The 17,344-nt window shown below is 44.1% G+C and overlaps 1 protein-coding gene across 1 annotated transcript in view; it reads right to left on the reverse strand.

Moving 5' to 3' along the window:
- CACHD1 (cache domain containing 1) overlaps positions 1–17,344 on the reverse strand; it is an 88,871-nt gene that overhangs the window by 8,659 nt on the left and 62,868 nt on the right. Inside the window, exons 9-20 of the mRNA XM_083867179.1 lie at positions 16,360–16,593; positions 14,930–15,079; positions 14,341–14,464; positions 13,735–13,852; positions 12,769–12,937; positions 10,352–10,494; positions 8,282–8,463; positions 6,888–6,998; positions 3,808–3,930; positions 1,913–2,012; positions 1,698–1,814; positions 420–580 (exon numbers count right to left, since the gene is read on the reverse strand). Coding sequence (XP_083723305.1) covers positions 420–580; positions 1,698–1,814; positions 1,913–2,012; positions 3,808–3,930; positions 6,888–6,998; positions 8,282–8,463; positions 10,352–10,494; positions 12,769–12,937; positions 13,735–13,852; positions 14,341–14,464; positions 14,930–15,079; positions 16,360–16,593 — 1,732 coding nt within the window. The remainder of the gene's footprint in view (positions 1–419; positions 581–1,697; positions 1,815–1,912; positions 2,013–3,807; positions 3,931–6,887; positions 6,999–8,281; positions 8,464–10,351; positions 10,495–12,768; positions 12,938–13,734; positions 13,853–14,340; positions 14,465–14,929; positions 15,080–16,359; positions 16,594–17,344) is intronic.

Raw genomic sequence — 17,344 nt, forward strand, 5'->3', positions numbered from 1 at the left:
GCTTCTTCTCAAAACAACCTTGGCAAACAACTCTCCTTTCTCAACACAACCTTTCTCCAGGTGGTGTTCTGCTGTTTCTCTGGTTTAACCAATGGGATCAGAGAGGTGTCGTTCCTATTCCCCAACCATGTTAAGTCTGTATGGGAACACCTTATAAAAGGCAGTAAGAATTAGACAATAAAGCCATTTTTCTATGCTTTTTGCCTTCTGAAATATTTAAGTCTCTCATCTTTCTTGAGACAGACAACCTGGCAGAGACACCCCAACTCCCTGCACCTCCCATGGGGGAGCACAGGCAGAGCAACTCTTATTTTCCCTGATCTTGCACGGAATTAACTGCTAAACTCACTGTGCTCTTCTAAACCCCAAAAAAGCAGGGAGGGGGTCAGGAGTGTCCCAGCCCACCCCCAAGCTGGCACCTGTGGCAGTTGAGGCACAGCCTGTCCACCATGCTGCAGGCACAGAAGGCCAGAGAGTCGCAGGTCTCGTTGACGATGCCCACGAAGGCGTTGGTGCCCGGGATCCTGGTCAGCCTGTACTTGGAGCAGTGACTGCCATGCACCAGGTTGGTCAGGTCACCCTGGGCAGAAACAACGTGTCAGTGGTGGAAAATGGTGTTTTAGGGAGGTAAAGGCTCTTCACTTCCCAAGGGATTCTACAGAGCTGTGGGGACACGAATTCTGCTACGGGCTTGCAGAGGTGATGGCCCCACAAAACAGAGGCTGATTAAAAGGTGGGTGAGTTTTGCTTCCCAGATACTTCTGGGTGAAAAGACTTTGCTGGAGATAGAAAGGAATTGGCTTAGCTTGTGGAAATGGGATGGGGCAGCAGAGGTGACATGTCACTCCTTCCCAGCGCTCGCTGACCTGTCCCCACTGTGCCAGCCCTCAGTGACCTCCCCAAGGTTCTCATGGGAGCCACCACCAGGTGCTGGAAACTTCCTGAGCCTCAAAAAAAGCACTGCCCAGCTCCTGCAGATTCCCTAATTCCTTTTGACAAGTCTCTGCTCTGTCCTACACAATTTCCTTCCCAACACCACACTTCCCACTTGGCTTTTCAAGTGTGGGGAAAATGTTTAAGCCAAGCTGACATAAAGTATTCTGACATGACTTGCAAATATTTTCGAATCTTCTCCCACAGTGTAACAGCTTTGGAATCATTGCAGAGGGACTTTGCCAGGGTGGATCTGTGGCTCTGTGAGGGATGACAGCCCCTGGTTCAGACTCCTCACAGGAGGAAGCTCACACAGGATCCATGGAGAGCACAGAGTGTGCAGGACCCCAGAGATTTCAGTCTCACAGATACTGGGAATGTTCACCAGTAAATGGATTTATTTGGACACCTACAGGTAAGTTATTAGAGATCTCACAGGACACTGGTCAAAGCTCAGATCCAAAGCAGCACATCCCAACTACAGCTGGAAAATCCTCCCCCAGTAACAGCAAACTGCCTTTCTTTCCCTGATTCTGGCTGAGACCCTGCAGAGAGCAGCCACACTTGGCCAGGGCTCACACCCACAACCCCTGCAGGTCAGGGAACTCTGTTTGTGCAGCCTGGGTTGTGTCTGCAGAAGGGGAACAGAGGCCAATCCCCATGCAAGGCTGGCTCCCAGCCCTGGCAGGGACTTGTGTTTCCAGCAGAAGAAACCCTACCCAAGCACACTCAAAAAGCAAAATGAGGCAGAAGAACAGGCTCACCACTAAGCTGGTGTTGAATTTATAGAAGCGTTGCACGGTCCTGTCGCTGAAGCTGTTGCAGAGGTTCTTCTTGACAAAGTTGGGGTGGTTCAGGATGTCATTTGCTACCAGAGGCTCCTAAGGGGGAAAGGCAGGATTTGATGGCTCTGGAATCAGACCCAAAGAGCAGCTCAGGAATGAGAGAGGTGCAATGAGGCGAGGGAAAGCAGGCAGACCTTGTGTGTGATGTGCTGCTGCTCCACGGGCGCGTGGCCCTTGGGGTCGATGAGGGTTGGATGTGCCACCAGGTACCCCCTGTCCTCCATGATGAAACACCTGCCCCCCAAACACAGAGAGAGCCTCCTGTTAGACCTCCTTGGGCTTCAAGAAAAACATCATCCTAAAGGTTTCCATTTAACAGGGCCATGAAACAAATTCCCTGCAAAATGTCCTTAAAGAATGTGTTGGGTATTTCCCCGAAGCTTTTCCATCTGTTACTGCTCCAGAGAGCCAGAGCCATCAATGAGTTGGAAACAGAGCTGATTAAAACCAGAAAGGAAAAGCCATCAGTGCATTGTCTGACTGAGGGAGAGCCAAAAATGAACAGAGCCTAATGAACTCAGAAAGCTTTAATGGTTTATTAATTTACTATGTGACTAATTAAAGAGAGATTTCACACTCTCCTTTAATGCCTTCCCCAGTCAGAATTCGATTTTAGAGGGGGATAAATCACTCCTGCTCCACTCCTCAAGCTTTCCTCTCCCTTTTCAGCTCTTCCCACATTGGATGTGTGTCCCAATCCAGAATCCAGGGAGTTCAGTCCAGCCCTATTTTCCCCTCTCCCGTTTCCATGGCTGCAGACAGCAGTGCTGGGGAAGGCACAGGAGCCCTGCCCGGGGTGGCACCGACATCAGGGACTCCATCAGGGACTTGGTGGCCACAGAGGGGACAGGGAGAGGTTAAAACCCCACTTGATGTTCCCAAAAGCTCAGCAGGGTGGCAGCCACAGCGGGATCCGGGGCTGGAGCAGCTTTCAATGGGATTCCCATGGGATGTGTCAGGGGTGAGCAGAGAGCAGGGGGAGCCTCTGCGCTCTTCAGGGGTACAAAGGAGGCAGGAAAACTTGGATTTGTGGGAGGTTTGCTCTTTTTCCTGATAGAAAATCCTTAGGAGAGATACATTAAAAAACCCCAAACACCTGTGTTTATATCGAGACTGGAAACACTGGATCTAATTTCTCTATCAGAATGGTCCAACACTGAAAAATACCCCCAAAATTCCTCATTTGGGGGATGCAGGAACAGAATAAAGCATCTGACCTTGCTGATCAGCAGCAGTTTTTTACTGTGAGGGAGAAATGCCAAACCAGAAATCCTGATTTGTTTTTTTTTATGCGCCATAAAATACATAGAAAAATACCCAAACCAGAAAAGAACTGGAGGATGACAGAAAACCACTTCCCTTCCCAAATTTAAGGTTTAAAAACAAACAAGGAACCAACAGCAATGCCCAAACCACGTTATCAGGTTACTCCAGATCCAAACCAGAGTTTATCCCACCCCCACAGGATTTTTTTAAAAAAGGAACAATTAAGATACCCAGGGGTTTGAAATTGGACACTCCAGATGAAATCAGACTTCTTCTGCCTAGGCTGTGCTATGGATTTCTGACAAAAAAATCCCCAAAGTGTATTTGAATAATTGGGAGTTAAAATAACTGAGGTTCTGTATCATTCTTACACAATCACAGGAACTGAATAGATGAAATTACAACAAATAGAGGAACTGGGAAGTGTGTTCATTTTATAAGGAATGTTTTGGGTTTTTTTATCCAGAATTTCAAAGGAGTCTAAATATAACCAAAAAAAAAAAATCAAATCAAATCTGTTATCTTCTGCTTCTGTAATCCTGCAGATTGTTTATTTAGCTGATGGCAAGTTTGATCTGGAATAACAAAAACAGCCACATAATCTTTATGAGAAGGACAAGCACAAGTTCTACTGGAAATCAGAGAAAACACACTGAAAGTAACAGAATCCTTGGAGAAATGAAGTTGGAAACAACCCCTGGGTCATCTGGTTAAAGAAAATAAATATATTATATATTTTATGACTGGCAGGAGCTGCTTTTACCTGATTTTGTTGCCCCCATCTTGGTTACAAACTGGCAGCAGGTCCATGAGGACTTTGTAGAAATATCTGAGGGTGAAGTCGATGCCCATCACGGCCACGGAGTGTCCTGAGGACATCTGAGCACTGCAGGGAGGGGGAAAGGGAAAAATGATAAATATTATCAATAATAATAATAATAAATATTATTTGGGGCTGGAATAATAATAATAGTAATAGTAATAATAATAATAATAATAATAACAACAATAATAATAATAATGTTTATAATTATTATAGAATTATATATTGTATAATTTAATATTATAATAATTATAATATTATAATATCAAACCATATATTATTGTACTAATTATAATAAAATTACAATTAATATAATTATATATTCTTATATAATATGTGTATATATATATAATTATATAACTTTATAATAATAAGGATATATAATAAGGATATCCTTATATAATATATATAATATCCTTATATATATATATTATATTTTATATATATCTCCTTATAATAATAAGGATAATAATAGTGATAATGAAGATTATTATTATGATAATAATAATAATAGTTGCTATTATTATTAATAATATTCCTGTTTTAGTCTGCCCCTTGTACAGCCAGCCCAGGAGTGGATCCCACCCTACAGACATTTAATCCTGAGCGACAGAAATTAGGATTAAAACTTCCCCATCCACACAAAGAACCAGAGGATGCAGCCCCTGTGTTTTCCAATCCCCCCAGAGCTGGAGGGAGTTACCTGCACCCTCCTCTGCTCAGCCCCCAGCAGGAGCAATGAAGATGAAGGTGCCAGACTTTTGAGTTAAATCCCTAAAACTCCTGAGTGTGGGAGTGATTGTGAACGGCAGGCAGAAAATGAGAAGGAAAGAACATTTCTTAGGGTGGGTTATAAAAAGGATCCTGTGATGATTTTGTCCTTCCTCCATTCCTAACACCCCAGCTGTCCCAGTTTGCTCCCAGTTTGCTCCCAGTAGCACTGAGAGGGCACAGCCAGACCAGTCCCCTCTCACCCTGCAGGATGCTCAAGGGTGTGGGATTTGCACCCATGTGGACCTTACACCTCTGACCTGCTGCTCTTCAAAATTTTACTTTACTCCATTATTTTATCTCTGGAGACAGGAATAAAAATGTTTAGAAAAAAAAAAAAAAAAAAAGATGTTGCAAGGCCCAGCTGGAGTGCACAAACAGAGCCCTGGCCACCCCTGCTCCATGGAAACCCAGCTCTGTTTACTGGGCTGAGCTTTGTTTGCTTTTCAAAGAGGTGCAGGGGAGATGTAGTCAAATCTCATTTGTAGACCAGATAAATTACAGATTTTTTAAAACCTGCATTTAATTTGCTGTTCACATTTCCTGGAGGAGGAATGGGAGGATGGAAGTGAAGCAGCACAGACACATTTCATGTGTGACAAGACATCAAGCTCTGAAGTTCTGCTCTGTCCTAACAGACATAAAGCCATTAGAACACTGTAAATATTTTAGCTTCGTTTTAAAGCATTAAATCCTCGTGCTTTGCTGATGCCAACTGCATTAAACCACATCAGGCATAAATCTTTCTCCTCCCAGCCTCTATAAAAAAAGAAATAAGATATACATAAAATAGGAATGAGAGGTGTCAGCTCTGGCTGCCCTGATGTGGGTATTTAAACCCTCCCAGCAGTCCCTGATGCCAGAATTCCTGTTAACTCCACAGATTCCTCCCCACCCCTCTGGATTTTGAGCTCAGGCCTCTTTTGGGGATTATAACCACATGTGACTATGAGCTTCAGAGGTCATATTTACCCAGGAATCACACTCACATCTGCCAAACTTTGTTTAACTGTTCTTTAATCATCTTCTAATAACCCACAGGAGCTTGAAGTTCTTAGAGCTGAGTAAACCATCCCCTCGTGAGATAAAAATCAGAATTTTGATGAATTGCACTTCTCCCCTTACAGAAGTGCTCGTTCCCCCAGAGTCAATTCCTCTGTGAGGAGGGAACCAGGCAGGGGCTGGGGCTGAAAATGCTCCTCCCAAAACACACAGAGAAAGGTGCAGTGGTGGGAAAACCCACAGAAAGCAGGGGAATCTATGGGAAGAGTTCCCTACTGGATTTGAGATCCCTGTTTTCCCAGTACAACACTGGGAGTTACCTTTGTACTGCTGGGTAAGGAGCTTGGAAGAGACTCCATGGAAAAACCAGGACAGGTAACTGCTATTTTGGGAATTTGGGACAGAGAGGTTTGCTCCATGTTTTATAAACTGGGCTCCTTTAAACATCCCTCATCCCAAATCTTGGCCTCAGGCTGGGGCCTGGCAAGGAGGGAGCTGGAACAGTAACAGTCTGGTTCTCCAGGAAAAAGTCATTTCATAGAATCATGGAATATCCTGAGCTGGAAGGGACCCACAGGGATCATCCAGTCCAACTCCTGGCCCTGCTGTTCCCACTCCAGTCTGTTCCCAGAAATCCTGGAAGGGCTCTTGGAGATTCACAGGCTTTGCCTTAAGATCTTTCTCCTCCTGGAAACCCAGAAGTGCTGGATTTAAGCAGCCCAGGAGAGGAGCTCCCCAATTCCTGGAGTAAGGACAGCTCTGTCTTTAACCCCCTTTGTGGCCTGGCCTCTCTGCCCTTGGATCAGCCTCCAGTTCCCTTCCAAACACCTCTCTGAGCCTTCAAACCCCAAAAGAGGAGGTGTGGGGGACTTCAGGAAATGTGGAGCTTCTCCTGATGGAGAAGGATTTAACTTCCCAAACTGCCTCAGGAGAGCAATCCCTCTCCTCCTCCCAATTCCCTGGACATCCCACCTCGTGTTCATCCAGGAGCATTTCCCCACCCATCAATCTTTTTTTTTTTTAATATACTGTCATTACTCCTCTAGCAATAAAGCCCCAGAATTCCCATATTCCTATAAAATGGATTTCTCCCAGTGTTTCAATGCCCTGTTTCCACAAGCTCAGATGACATTTCACCACCAGCACTTTAAGACCAGCTTTGGTTTTCAGTTCTTGAGCACAGAGAGTCACCCAGCTCTGAGAATTCTGAGTTTTCCTGCCTGCCCCAAAGCCCCAGGGCCCCTCACCTGGAGGAATGGACAGTGTGGCTGATGGTCACCACATATCCAGCCCCTCCCACGTCCAGGTAGGGCCCAGTAAAGGTGATCAGTCCTGGGTTGGCCACTGCATGCAGGTACCTGGGGGAAGCACAAAGAAATGCTCAGAGTTAATGCCAAAGTCTGTGACTTTAAGAGGGAATCCTTGACTTCCCCAAAATAACAAACTGAATTCTGAAAGCTGTGAACAAAACTGAAAATAACACTGAATTCTGAAAGCTGTCAACAACAGGCACCAAATGATTGGGGTTTAATATCAAACAAGTGCCTAAACACAACTGGGACTCCAAACTAACCCAGACTGGCTCAATAAATGGTCCCTGCATTAAAAAAGCTCAGTTTACTCCTGCACAGAACACATTTAATGTGATTTCAGACATTTTCCCCCAGAACAACGCAGGACTTGGTGCCAGCAGAGTCTCCAACTCAAAGCAAACCTTGGCAAAATGATTAAATTTCAAACTGGGGAGAAAAGACAGAACTGAGGCAAGAAAATTCAGAAATACCAGACAGCGCTTATAAATTATAATCTCCTAAAGCTTCCACCAGCATAAAATAAGCCACAGTCAGAGGACAGCTGATAAAACTGTCATAGGAAAGTTGATAAAACTTTTGGAAACATTTTTCTGTCAGAAAAAGTGATCACTTTGTTTCTCCCTATGCAGAGCACCAACCCTTGAGCAGCTTAACCCATTTCTGCTTTATCCCCAGGGTTTTACTTGCACCTTCTTCCCATAACACTACGAATTTCAGGGAAAACATGGGGCAGGAGAGCTGCCAGGAGCACTGCAGAGCCACAGGGTTGGGATCTGTGCCTTTTCCAGTGTAGCAGCACCTGGCTGATCCTTCCCACACATCCCAGCCTTTGGAGCACACTCAGAGCTTGCTCCCATCTGGAGCATCCCCAGCTCTCTGCACAAATCAGATGCTGCTGCATAATGTGACCCCCTCCTTGAAAGTAGTGAGGAAAATCCACAGTAAACAAACAAAAAGGCTCAAATATGAACAACCAGAAAGGGCCCAAAGAGCTCAAACACTCCTGAATTAGCTAATCCCTGAAGGGGATGCTCATTTTCTGAATATTTATGTCCCCATCTGCCAAAGCTGGGCTACGAAACCCCAACTACCTCTCAAAACAAAAAGGCCTGAAATTAGAACCAATAAATGTCTGAACTGCATTTAAGCTCTGAGGTTTTTTCCCCCCAACAAAAACATTTTAAAACTAAAATTAAAAAAAAAAAAAGAACGACGAAAACTCACAGGCTACAAAATCAACTCCAAAAAAACCAAACGAGCTCTGAACATTTCCTTCCTTGCCCTCGGAGATGATTCAAAGCTTTGCTGAGGGGACCCTAAAAACTCACCATTGTCTCCTGGTGGGATCAAATGCTTTGTCCATGAGGGAGCCGGGGTAGATGCGGAGCACCCCATTGGGGGTTGCTATGTAACGCCTGACAATGTAACTGTTGAGGCCACTGATCTCCATCTGGGTCATCCATTCATCCGTGCCGTGACTGGTTGCCATTACTTCATTCCTGACAGAGAACTGCAAAACAAAAGGCAAGAGCTGGCAGGGTTCCTGCAGGACTTGCATGGGGAGATAATAAAAGCTTTCCCCCCGAGAGCCACCGGGGATCATCTCGGCTCAATTATTTGGTTCAAGGCTTCTCACACCGCACATTCCAAGCAGATTATTAGGGTGAAATAGTGGTGGGGTTATCTATCTCTGTGGCTTTTAGTTTGTGGGGGTTTTTTAAATTTTTTTTTTAATGTGCTGCTTGCACAGAAAATAGAGATTTTTCATTTGTAGAAAGAACACAAAGGTGTTTCTGCTAAGAATTTAGTGTGGTTTTAACTTTTCTAGTGTTTGTTTTGACAAAATTCTGCCTCTCTCCTCTCTCCATTCTTAGATCAGATGTTGGGAAGGAATTCCTGGCTGGGAGGGTGAGGTTGTCCAAAGAAGCTGTGGCTGCCCCAGGATGCCTGGAAGTGTCCAAGGCCAGGGTGGAGTGATGCCTTTTTTGGGGATTACCTATATACAGAGGCCAGACAAAATTAAGAGAAGGAAAAGTGGTTATTGAAGAGCCTTCAGGTACATTTAGGGCAGACAAAGCCTCCCCAAGGGGCTACACCCAAAAATGGATGATGGGTCATGAGTTTTCACACTTTTGTAAGTTTAGTCCATTTGTATATTGGGAGTTATTACAATAATTTGGTATCTCCCAATTACAGCTTCAGGTAATGAAGTAATTTACCCCAAATTTGATTCCCCCCAACTAACTTTTGTTTCCATCTCTCAGGGCCTGAGGCAGTGAAGTGTCCTTGATTCCCAGGCCTGGAGAGGAATTGTTGTGTCTGACCAAAATGGGAAAGCCACCTCACACTCTAAATGGGGTTTAGAATTCTAGACTGAAGAATTACAGGATGACAAAGAGATGGAAAATAGAAAAGCTACAATCTTAAGGCATCAGCAGCACCCTGAGAGAGTGGAAGGTGTCCTGGCCATGGCAGGGGTGGGATGAGATGGGCTTTAAGGTCCCTCCCTGTGATGGTTTTGGCTTCTTTATCTCTGCTGAGGTCAGGATGAAAGACACAGGAAATGTAGATTGAGTTTGGACTTTGAACGCTTATTATATCTTATCTATTTACAGCTTCACCAGCCATGAGCTCCAACAAGCATGCCACGAAAATGAGGTAAAATGGGGAGTCTCTAACTCTTTCCAAGGTTATTTAAGCGTTAATTACCCAATAACAAGGTGACACCTATATTATTTACATTATTTATTTATATTATTTATATTATTTATTATAGCTGACACCTGTATTATTTATATTTCTGACCCAATAATTACTCCCCAAGGCCTTCAATGCAGACCTTTTACACCCAATTACAGAAAACCACCCAAACTCATGAAGAAGGAAGAAGGAAGCAGAAGGTGAAGAAGGAAGAAGAAGCTGAAGGAAGAAGGAAGAAGAAGGTGAAGAAGGTGAAGAAGGAAGAAGAAGAAGAAGGAAGAGGAAGGAAGAGGAAGGAAGAAGGAAGAAGAAGGAAGAAGGAAGAAGAAGGAAGAAGAAGGAAGACGAAGGAAGATGAAGGAAGACGAAGGAAGACGAAGGAAGACGAAGGAAGACAAAGGAAGACAAAGGAAGACAAAGGAAAAAGAAGGAAAAAGAAGGAAAAAGAAGGAAAAAGAAGGAAAAAGAAGGAAGATGAAGGAAGAAGAAGAAGTGAAGAAGAAGGTGAAGAAGAAGGTGAAGAAGACGGTGAAGAAGAAGGACAAAGACAACACCCCAAATGCTCCGTCTTGACTCACATGTATTACTACCCACCAAACCCCCACACTCTAAGTTTCCCAGTGCCAGCTGCTGGGATGTGGGAGTCCCTGCAGGAGGGGCAGCAGCAGCAGGAAGGCTCAGGAAGGCCCAGGGCTCACCTTGAGGCCGGGGTTGGCGATGAGGCGCGTGTTGTCGCTCAGGTAGGCCGTGTAGTGCTCCACCATCCGCTTGGTCTCGGGCTGGCTCAGGTGCTCGTAGGGGGAGGAGAAGCTGCCTGCAGACAGCATCACTGTGGGGCTCTCTGCAAACACCGAAACACCACGGAGTTCAGGGTGAGGAGATGAACACGTTGAGTTCTGAGGGTGTTTGTACCACCCTGATGTGGTGTCCTTGTGGCAGGAATGACCCTGCTGCTGTCCCCACTCCCACCAAAGTGCTCAACTCCTGCAGGACACTCTGGACTGGGAGGGAGGGCAGGAAAAACCAGAATTTTCCACCCAACCCAGAACACTTCCCAGCAGTTTCCTCCTAAACTCAGGCTGCTCATGAACTCTTCCCCTTTTTGCCTTAAAACACACAGCTCAGCATCACCCCCTCCTCTGATCTCCGTGTGTCGTTTGGTATTTAATGCCCTTGTTCCCAAAGCCTCAATAATTCCTGAATTACTGCTTTTTGTGAGATTACAGAAGCTGTTTTCCCTTAAGAAAAGATGATGGGCTAAAGAAGAAATTAAGTCTCCCTGTTTAAGTTAGATATCCCAGAGGGAAATGAAAATGAGCATTTTTCAGTTCCAGACAATGAACATCTGGAGAATCCCAAGTGCAGAAGAGGAGCTCCCCAATAAAAGTGCAGCTGTCTGGAGTGGGTTTCAGAACAAACTCAGAAGTAAACTTTCATCATGCAAAATCTGCAAAACCAGACAGCTTTTTCTTTTTAAAAAACACGAATTATTATGATGATGCAGGGCTGAGGGTTGAGAAGATCTTTTCTAAGGCTGTGACCCATGGAACCCAAATTCCCTGTGTGGAATGGTCTCCAGAGGAAAAAGTGCAGTGCAGAATGTGAAGTGTTCTGCTTTTAGTCATATCCCTCTCCAACACATCCCCACACATGTGCTGCAGTCCCCACTTCCAAACTTCCAGTCCTTCATCTGCTCCCCAGAGCAAATATTCTGATTTTGCTTCACATGAAGTTTTTTCACTTGACAGCTTAGTACTGCATTTTTGGGATATTTTGGGATATTCTCCATATCTCTCTGGATATAAGATTATCAAGATTAAGCACCTCATTAAAGAAAAAATAATAAATTCCTGTGTTTTAAACAACTGGCAAAACAATTTCCACAGGTTTGTCAGGTCCCTCCTCCAGTGTGATCTCACTGAGTTATTCTGCAGGGCTACAAAGAGCTAAGAAAAATCTCTCAACTGTGCCACTAATCCAGCATGAGACCTTCAAACCCTGCTAGGAGCAGAAATATTTAATTCACAACTTCTTACAGTACAGATTTGAGGGACCTCACAAAGTTATACCTAAATATGACAGCTTGCAGTGGAGGATGTTTCTGTCAAACCCCTCTGTCCTTGGGATATTTCTGGGGTTTAAGTTCTCCATCTTTTCCAGACACTGGAACTGCCTTGGAGATTCTTCCCTTTTTCCCAGCAATGTTTGAAACCAGTCAGAAAGAGCAGAACCACTTTAGCCTATCAAAACCTGAGAATTTTGAAGCAGGTGAAGAAGGTCTGGAAACCATCAGAGCACTGAGGTTCTCCCCAACAGGCTCAACTTCTGACTCTGAAGGTATTCAATGCTTCTGGCAGTGAAAAACTTCCATGAATCCAAAGCAAAAGAACAGGAGAGTCCTGAACAACTGGCTGGGGCTTGATCTTACTCTGTCACTGCTCAGGGAGCTGCTTTAGAGCCAGGAGAGGACTTGGTTTGAGCTTGGTGAGACACCTCTACTCCTCCCCCTGCCCTGTCAGGGACCCCAGTGCATTTATCTCCTACTCTGATGAGCAGCCCCACTCATTCATCCTGCAAAAAGTAAATTTGTTGGTTAAAACCCAGTGCTGATGATGACAAAGTTATGAATTCAATCCCTGCATGGGCCCTTCACTCAAGAGCTGGATGATCCCTGTGGGATCCAGCTCAGGCTCTGCTGTGGGAGAGCTCAGCACTGAGCAGCTCACTGTGACCAAGGAGAGCTGTGAGAAGGTAAAAGCTGATCAGAAAATCAGCCTTGGAAATAAAAACTTCTCCAGGGAAGAGTATTTCCCATGTTTTTGAGAAGAGCTTTGCTTTGTGCTGCTACACTCTACAGAAACACACAGCAAGAAGGTGTGACTGTGCCAGGAGAGGCTCAGGTTGAACATCAGCAGAAATTTCTCCATGGAAAGGGGGCTCAGGCACCAGAACTGCCCAGGGAGGTTTGGAGTGCCCATCCCTGGAGACACCCAAGGAATTCCTGGAGGTGGCACTCAGTGCTGGGGACAAAGTGGGGATTATCACAGCTGGGGGGTTTTTTCAGGATGCTGCTGTGTCCCTGAGGGGGCCAGGACAGGCTGGCAGAGGCTCTCACCCAGGGTGGCCAGCTGCTTGAAGTGCAGGCAGGCGTTGGGCTGGCCCAGCAGGTCCAGCCTGTGGTAGAGCAGTTTGCTGCTGGGGACAGTGTTGAGGTTCTTCAGCTGCTTCACGGGAATCTCTGGCTGGATCACCACCACACACAGGATGAAGGATGTGTCCTGCACCTGCAAAACACCAGCCAGTCACCAAAGAGAACTAAAATATGAGGCATCAACAGAATTTCTCTGTGTTGGAGCCACTGAGTTCTACAAAAACCACTTTTCCACAGTTAACAAAGAAAATAAAAATACTGTAATCTTTTTTTTTTTTTCTGAAAACCAAACAAGACTTTTGTTTTGTTGCTTGATTTGCAATAATTTCCAATTCTAACACTGTTTCATGGATATTTTTGGTCATTAACAGAGGAGAGGCTGCAGGTTTCCAGTTGCTGGACACACACTGCTGTTGGCTTTATGGAGTGCACGGACAAATTAACTCTCAAATGCAAGATTTTATTATTTCCATTCTTAATTGCTGCTTATGTGCTGCGTGTGCCACATATTTTACTGGTTTGAGTATTTTAAGGACTCTAAATTACACCAGACCAGCAAACTTTGGAGTGTCCCAGCTGCTCTGCAAAGGGAGTTACAATTACAATCTTAAAAAAATCAGCTCCAGACACCTCCCTGTGTGAATTCCTGTTAAACAATGATAGACTTAATCTCTTAAAACTGCTCAGCTCAATCCTTTAGGTTGGATTTAACTTAATATTGTGAAATGATCCACATGTACCTCCTTGAGTTTGTTAGCACAGAGCAACCCATTACTGCTGGCATCAGTGAATTCACCTGGATTATGTTTAACCTCAGACTCCATTTGAATCCCTGGGTTGAGATTAGTGATCAGATATTCCCAAACTGAAGGAAGGACAGTAGCAGAGCCATGAATTCCCTCTGGGCCATCCCACACTTGTTTTCCTTACCATTTTCCAGGCATAGCTGACGTTGTAGGCTTCTTTCCCAATCTCCCTCAGCTTGTTGACATGCCAGGACAACGAGGAGTTCACAGGAACTGTGATGATCTGGCTGCCCAAGGGAATGCTGCAGTGGCAGATAAAACATCCAGCAGTTTATTAAACACTGAGCAAAATTGTTGGGACTTCAGCAAAATCCTTCTGTGGTGTGTTTATATAATTATCATAAGAATTGAAGGAATTATCTGTTATTTATGTTTGGAGAAGGAAAGCATGTGGTGTGCTGAAAATGCACTTGTGGACTCCCACGTTTTCAGCTTAAAAACTCTCAGATTAGGCAAAGGATAAAGAAAAACCAAATAGTGGGAAATCTTCCTGACAGGGAAGAAACAGATTAAAGGGAATATTCCCCAGATCAGCTGGGAAACACAACGTAACAAATGACAACTGAAAAAAATTGGAGAAAAAAATCAAACCAGAATTGTTAATGAGGAAAATAAATCCATCCAAGTATCCAGATATTGTAGGAAAAGAGATTTTACCTTATATATTCTTAGAATTCCTCTAGAAATACTCCCAGTGCTGCTCATTTGGGAGCTGCATCCCAGCCCTTACCTGAGGATGTTCTGGCGCACCAGCTCGAATTTGGGAATGTTCTCGTAGTGGATGATGTCTGTGTGCAGAGGAGGCTCAGACAGCAGGTAGGGCCTGGTCAGGGAGGGGTGCATCAGGGTGTACCCTAAAAAACAAAAACACAGCCCCAAATACGGAGTGTAGTACAGAACTGAGCCTAGCATAGATATTTTAGGGGAAAAAAAGAATATATAGTAATTATACAGAATTTTGGCAAAGATGGCAGTGACTGAACAATCTCGTCATCAAAGGGGCTGCAAATGAAAACCAGCTTGAAAAACTCAGCAATGAAAAGAGCTGGACACACACATTAACACCAGTTTTCCCCAGAAAACCTTGGATGTCACAGGTGTAGAAAATCCCCACAACAAGAGTTTCCAAATCAGAACTCCAGGCCAGAAGTTTTAAGTCACGAATCCACCTAAAATCTCTAGCAAAATTTCAGGCAAAACTAACCAATGACATACAATTAACTTTTTAATAAATATTATCATTCATTACTTAGAGACTGCTCAGAGAATTCAGAATTGGTGATTCAAGGGACTAGAGGAAATATCTGAGCCAAAATTACCTTTATTATCAATGAGGAAGGTGTAGGAGCCCAAGGAGTCCTGGTAATAGGTGACATCTTCCAAGATATAGGCAAGGTTGACATCTACCCCAACAATTCCCAGCAGGAGGTTCCCAAAGTAACAGGGTTTACTGACAGTCATTATCAGGCCTTGGAGGGAGAAAAAACACCATAAAACCATAAAACATCAGAAATATCATCTGGTTAATTATTTAGAGAGGAAAAAGAGCATTTTGAGATGTTACACAGTTAAATTTTGTATCTATTCCATGCTGGAATAAGGCCAGGGAAGCTCAGCAGGGTTTCTGCTGTGTCTGGCTGTCATCAGCCACTCTCCCTAATTAGTTAATTTGTGTTTCTGATAGTGACCTGAAGTAGATGAATCAATTTATTAGAACACACACCACAATTAATGTTTGGGGAGTTGTCAGTCTCCAAGTGGGCTCCTTATAGATAAGAAATAAATTTGTGTGAGAAGCCAATGAAGTGTTTTCTTCCTTTAACAGCATTTAGGGGATTAAAAATAGGATTGAGAAGGAAGTTAATTTGTCCTTGTAAAGCAACAGTTGGGATGAACTGTTGCTCATCTAACACATAATCAATGAATTAAATCTCTGCTTAACTAAATCTCAGTATTGCCACTGTGCTGGGAATCATATCCATAATTATAAACCCAACAGTTTGGGATTTATCTCATCCCTGAGGTGAGAACTCTGCAACACCTTCTAATTAATTAATATATATGGGGCAATATGGAGGATTTAAGGCATTGTCTAAGTCCTTCTTCACCTTCTTCTTTCATGGTTTTGGGTGTTTTTTTCTTATTGGGTGAAAAAGGTCCACATTGCAGACTTTGGGTGGTCAATTATTGGGTTAAAAGTATAAATAATAGAGGTGTCATCTCATTATTGGGCAATTAATGCTTAAAAATCCTTGGAAAGAGTTAGAGACATCTCCATTTTCTATCTTGTTAGCTAGAAGTCATGAGTTTGAGACTGTAATATAAATAAGAATTATTTGAGTGAGAACACAAAACTGCAACTCCTGTGCAGTAATCCTGGCTCTAACGTGAAGAAAAGACAGCAGGAAGAAGAGAAGAAAAGAAGAAGAAAAGAAGACAAAAAGAGGAAGAAAAGAAGACGAAAAGAAGACGAAAAGAAGATGAAAAGAAGACGAAAAGAAGACGAAAAGAAGACGAAAAGAAGACAAAAAGAAGACAAAAAGAAGACAAAAAGAAGACAAAAAGAAGACAAAAAGAAGACAAAAAGAAGAAGAGAAGAGAAGAAGAAGAGAAGAAGAAAAGAAGAAGAAAAGAAGAAAAAAAGAAGAAAAAAAGAAGAAAAAAAGATAAACCCACAATTACAGCATATGAAAGCCAAGAGAACCCAACCTCTGATGGTTTCACCCCCAAACCCGAGGCCAGCACTCACCATCCCCCATCTCATCCGAGAAGGGCAGGCTGAACACGGCCTCATCGATCATCCTGTTGGGCAGGTTGGTGTAGAACCTGCCCACGGTGGTCTCCAGGTTGCTGAGCTGGTTGAGGACCATCATGCTGCCCTTGGTGACGGGCAGGGCGCTGCGGTCGGGCACGCCGTACTTGGCCGAGTTCTGCTCCGCCAGGTCCCGCAGGAAGGCCAGTTCCTTCAGCCCTGTCACCCCCTCTGCCACGCAGCAGGGGCACAAAATGTGAGCAAACAGGTAAAAACAAGGCTTCATCTCCATCCAGGCTTCTGCATCCTGCTCTAAAGGAGTGATCCGTGCTCTGTAGGGCACGACTGAAAATTCTACGAGACCAGTTGGAGGAAAATTAATTACCCAACACCACCAAAATTGAAATGGGATTTAATGAGATTGCCTCTTTCCTGCTGTTTGCACAGGGCAAAGATTTGCCATGCTGTTCACATCCCCACTTGAAACAAAGGCCTTGGAACAAAGAGTTGTGTGCCCCATAAATCCACAGGACAGCTCTTTGTTCTCCACAGTGCCTGGCCCACAGGCAGGACCAGGAGCGAATCCTCTGCCCTGGGAGATAACAGGCTTTGTTCTCCAGCTGAATCATCCCACTTTCACACTCCACTCCAGTCCCAGGCTCAACTCCTGCACACAAATCAAAACCTTTTGAGGATTTAAATTTACAACCAAATCATACATAAGGTTAAACATTCATTTCCTCAGCTATTTTCAGTAATAAAACAAACTGCCTTTTTGCCAAAAATGCTTTTTTTTGGAAGATGGGTGGGTGATCTTCATGTTTAACTTCACTCTCAGGTTGGTTCCCAGGTTATCAAAGCATTTCAGATTTGGTTTGATCTCCCATTCACCCTCCCTGGCTGATGAAGTCACACTCAGTCCCAGTCTGCTGCCCCTGGGAGCCCCCAGCAAGGTTTGCATTTACAATAATTAACAAATTTA

Source organism: Zosterops lateralis (assembly GCF_965231275.1).
Source record: "Zosterops lateralis genome assembly, chromosome: 9".
NCBI lineage: Eukaryota > Metazoa > Chordata > Aves > Passeriformes > Zosteropidae > Zosterops > Zosterops lateralis.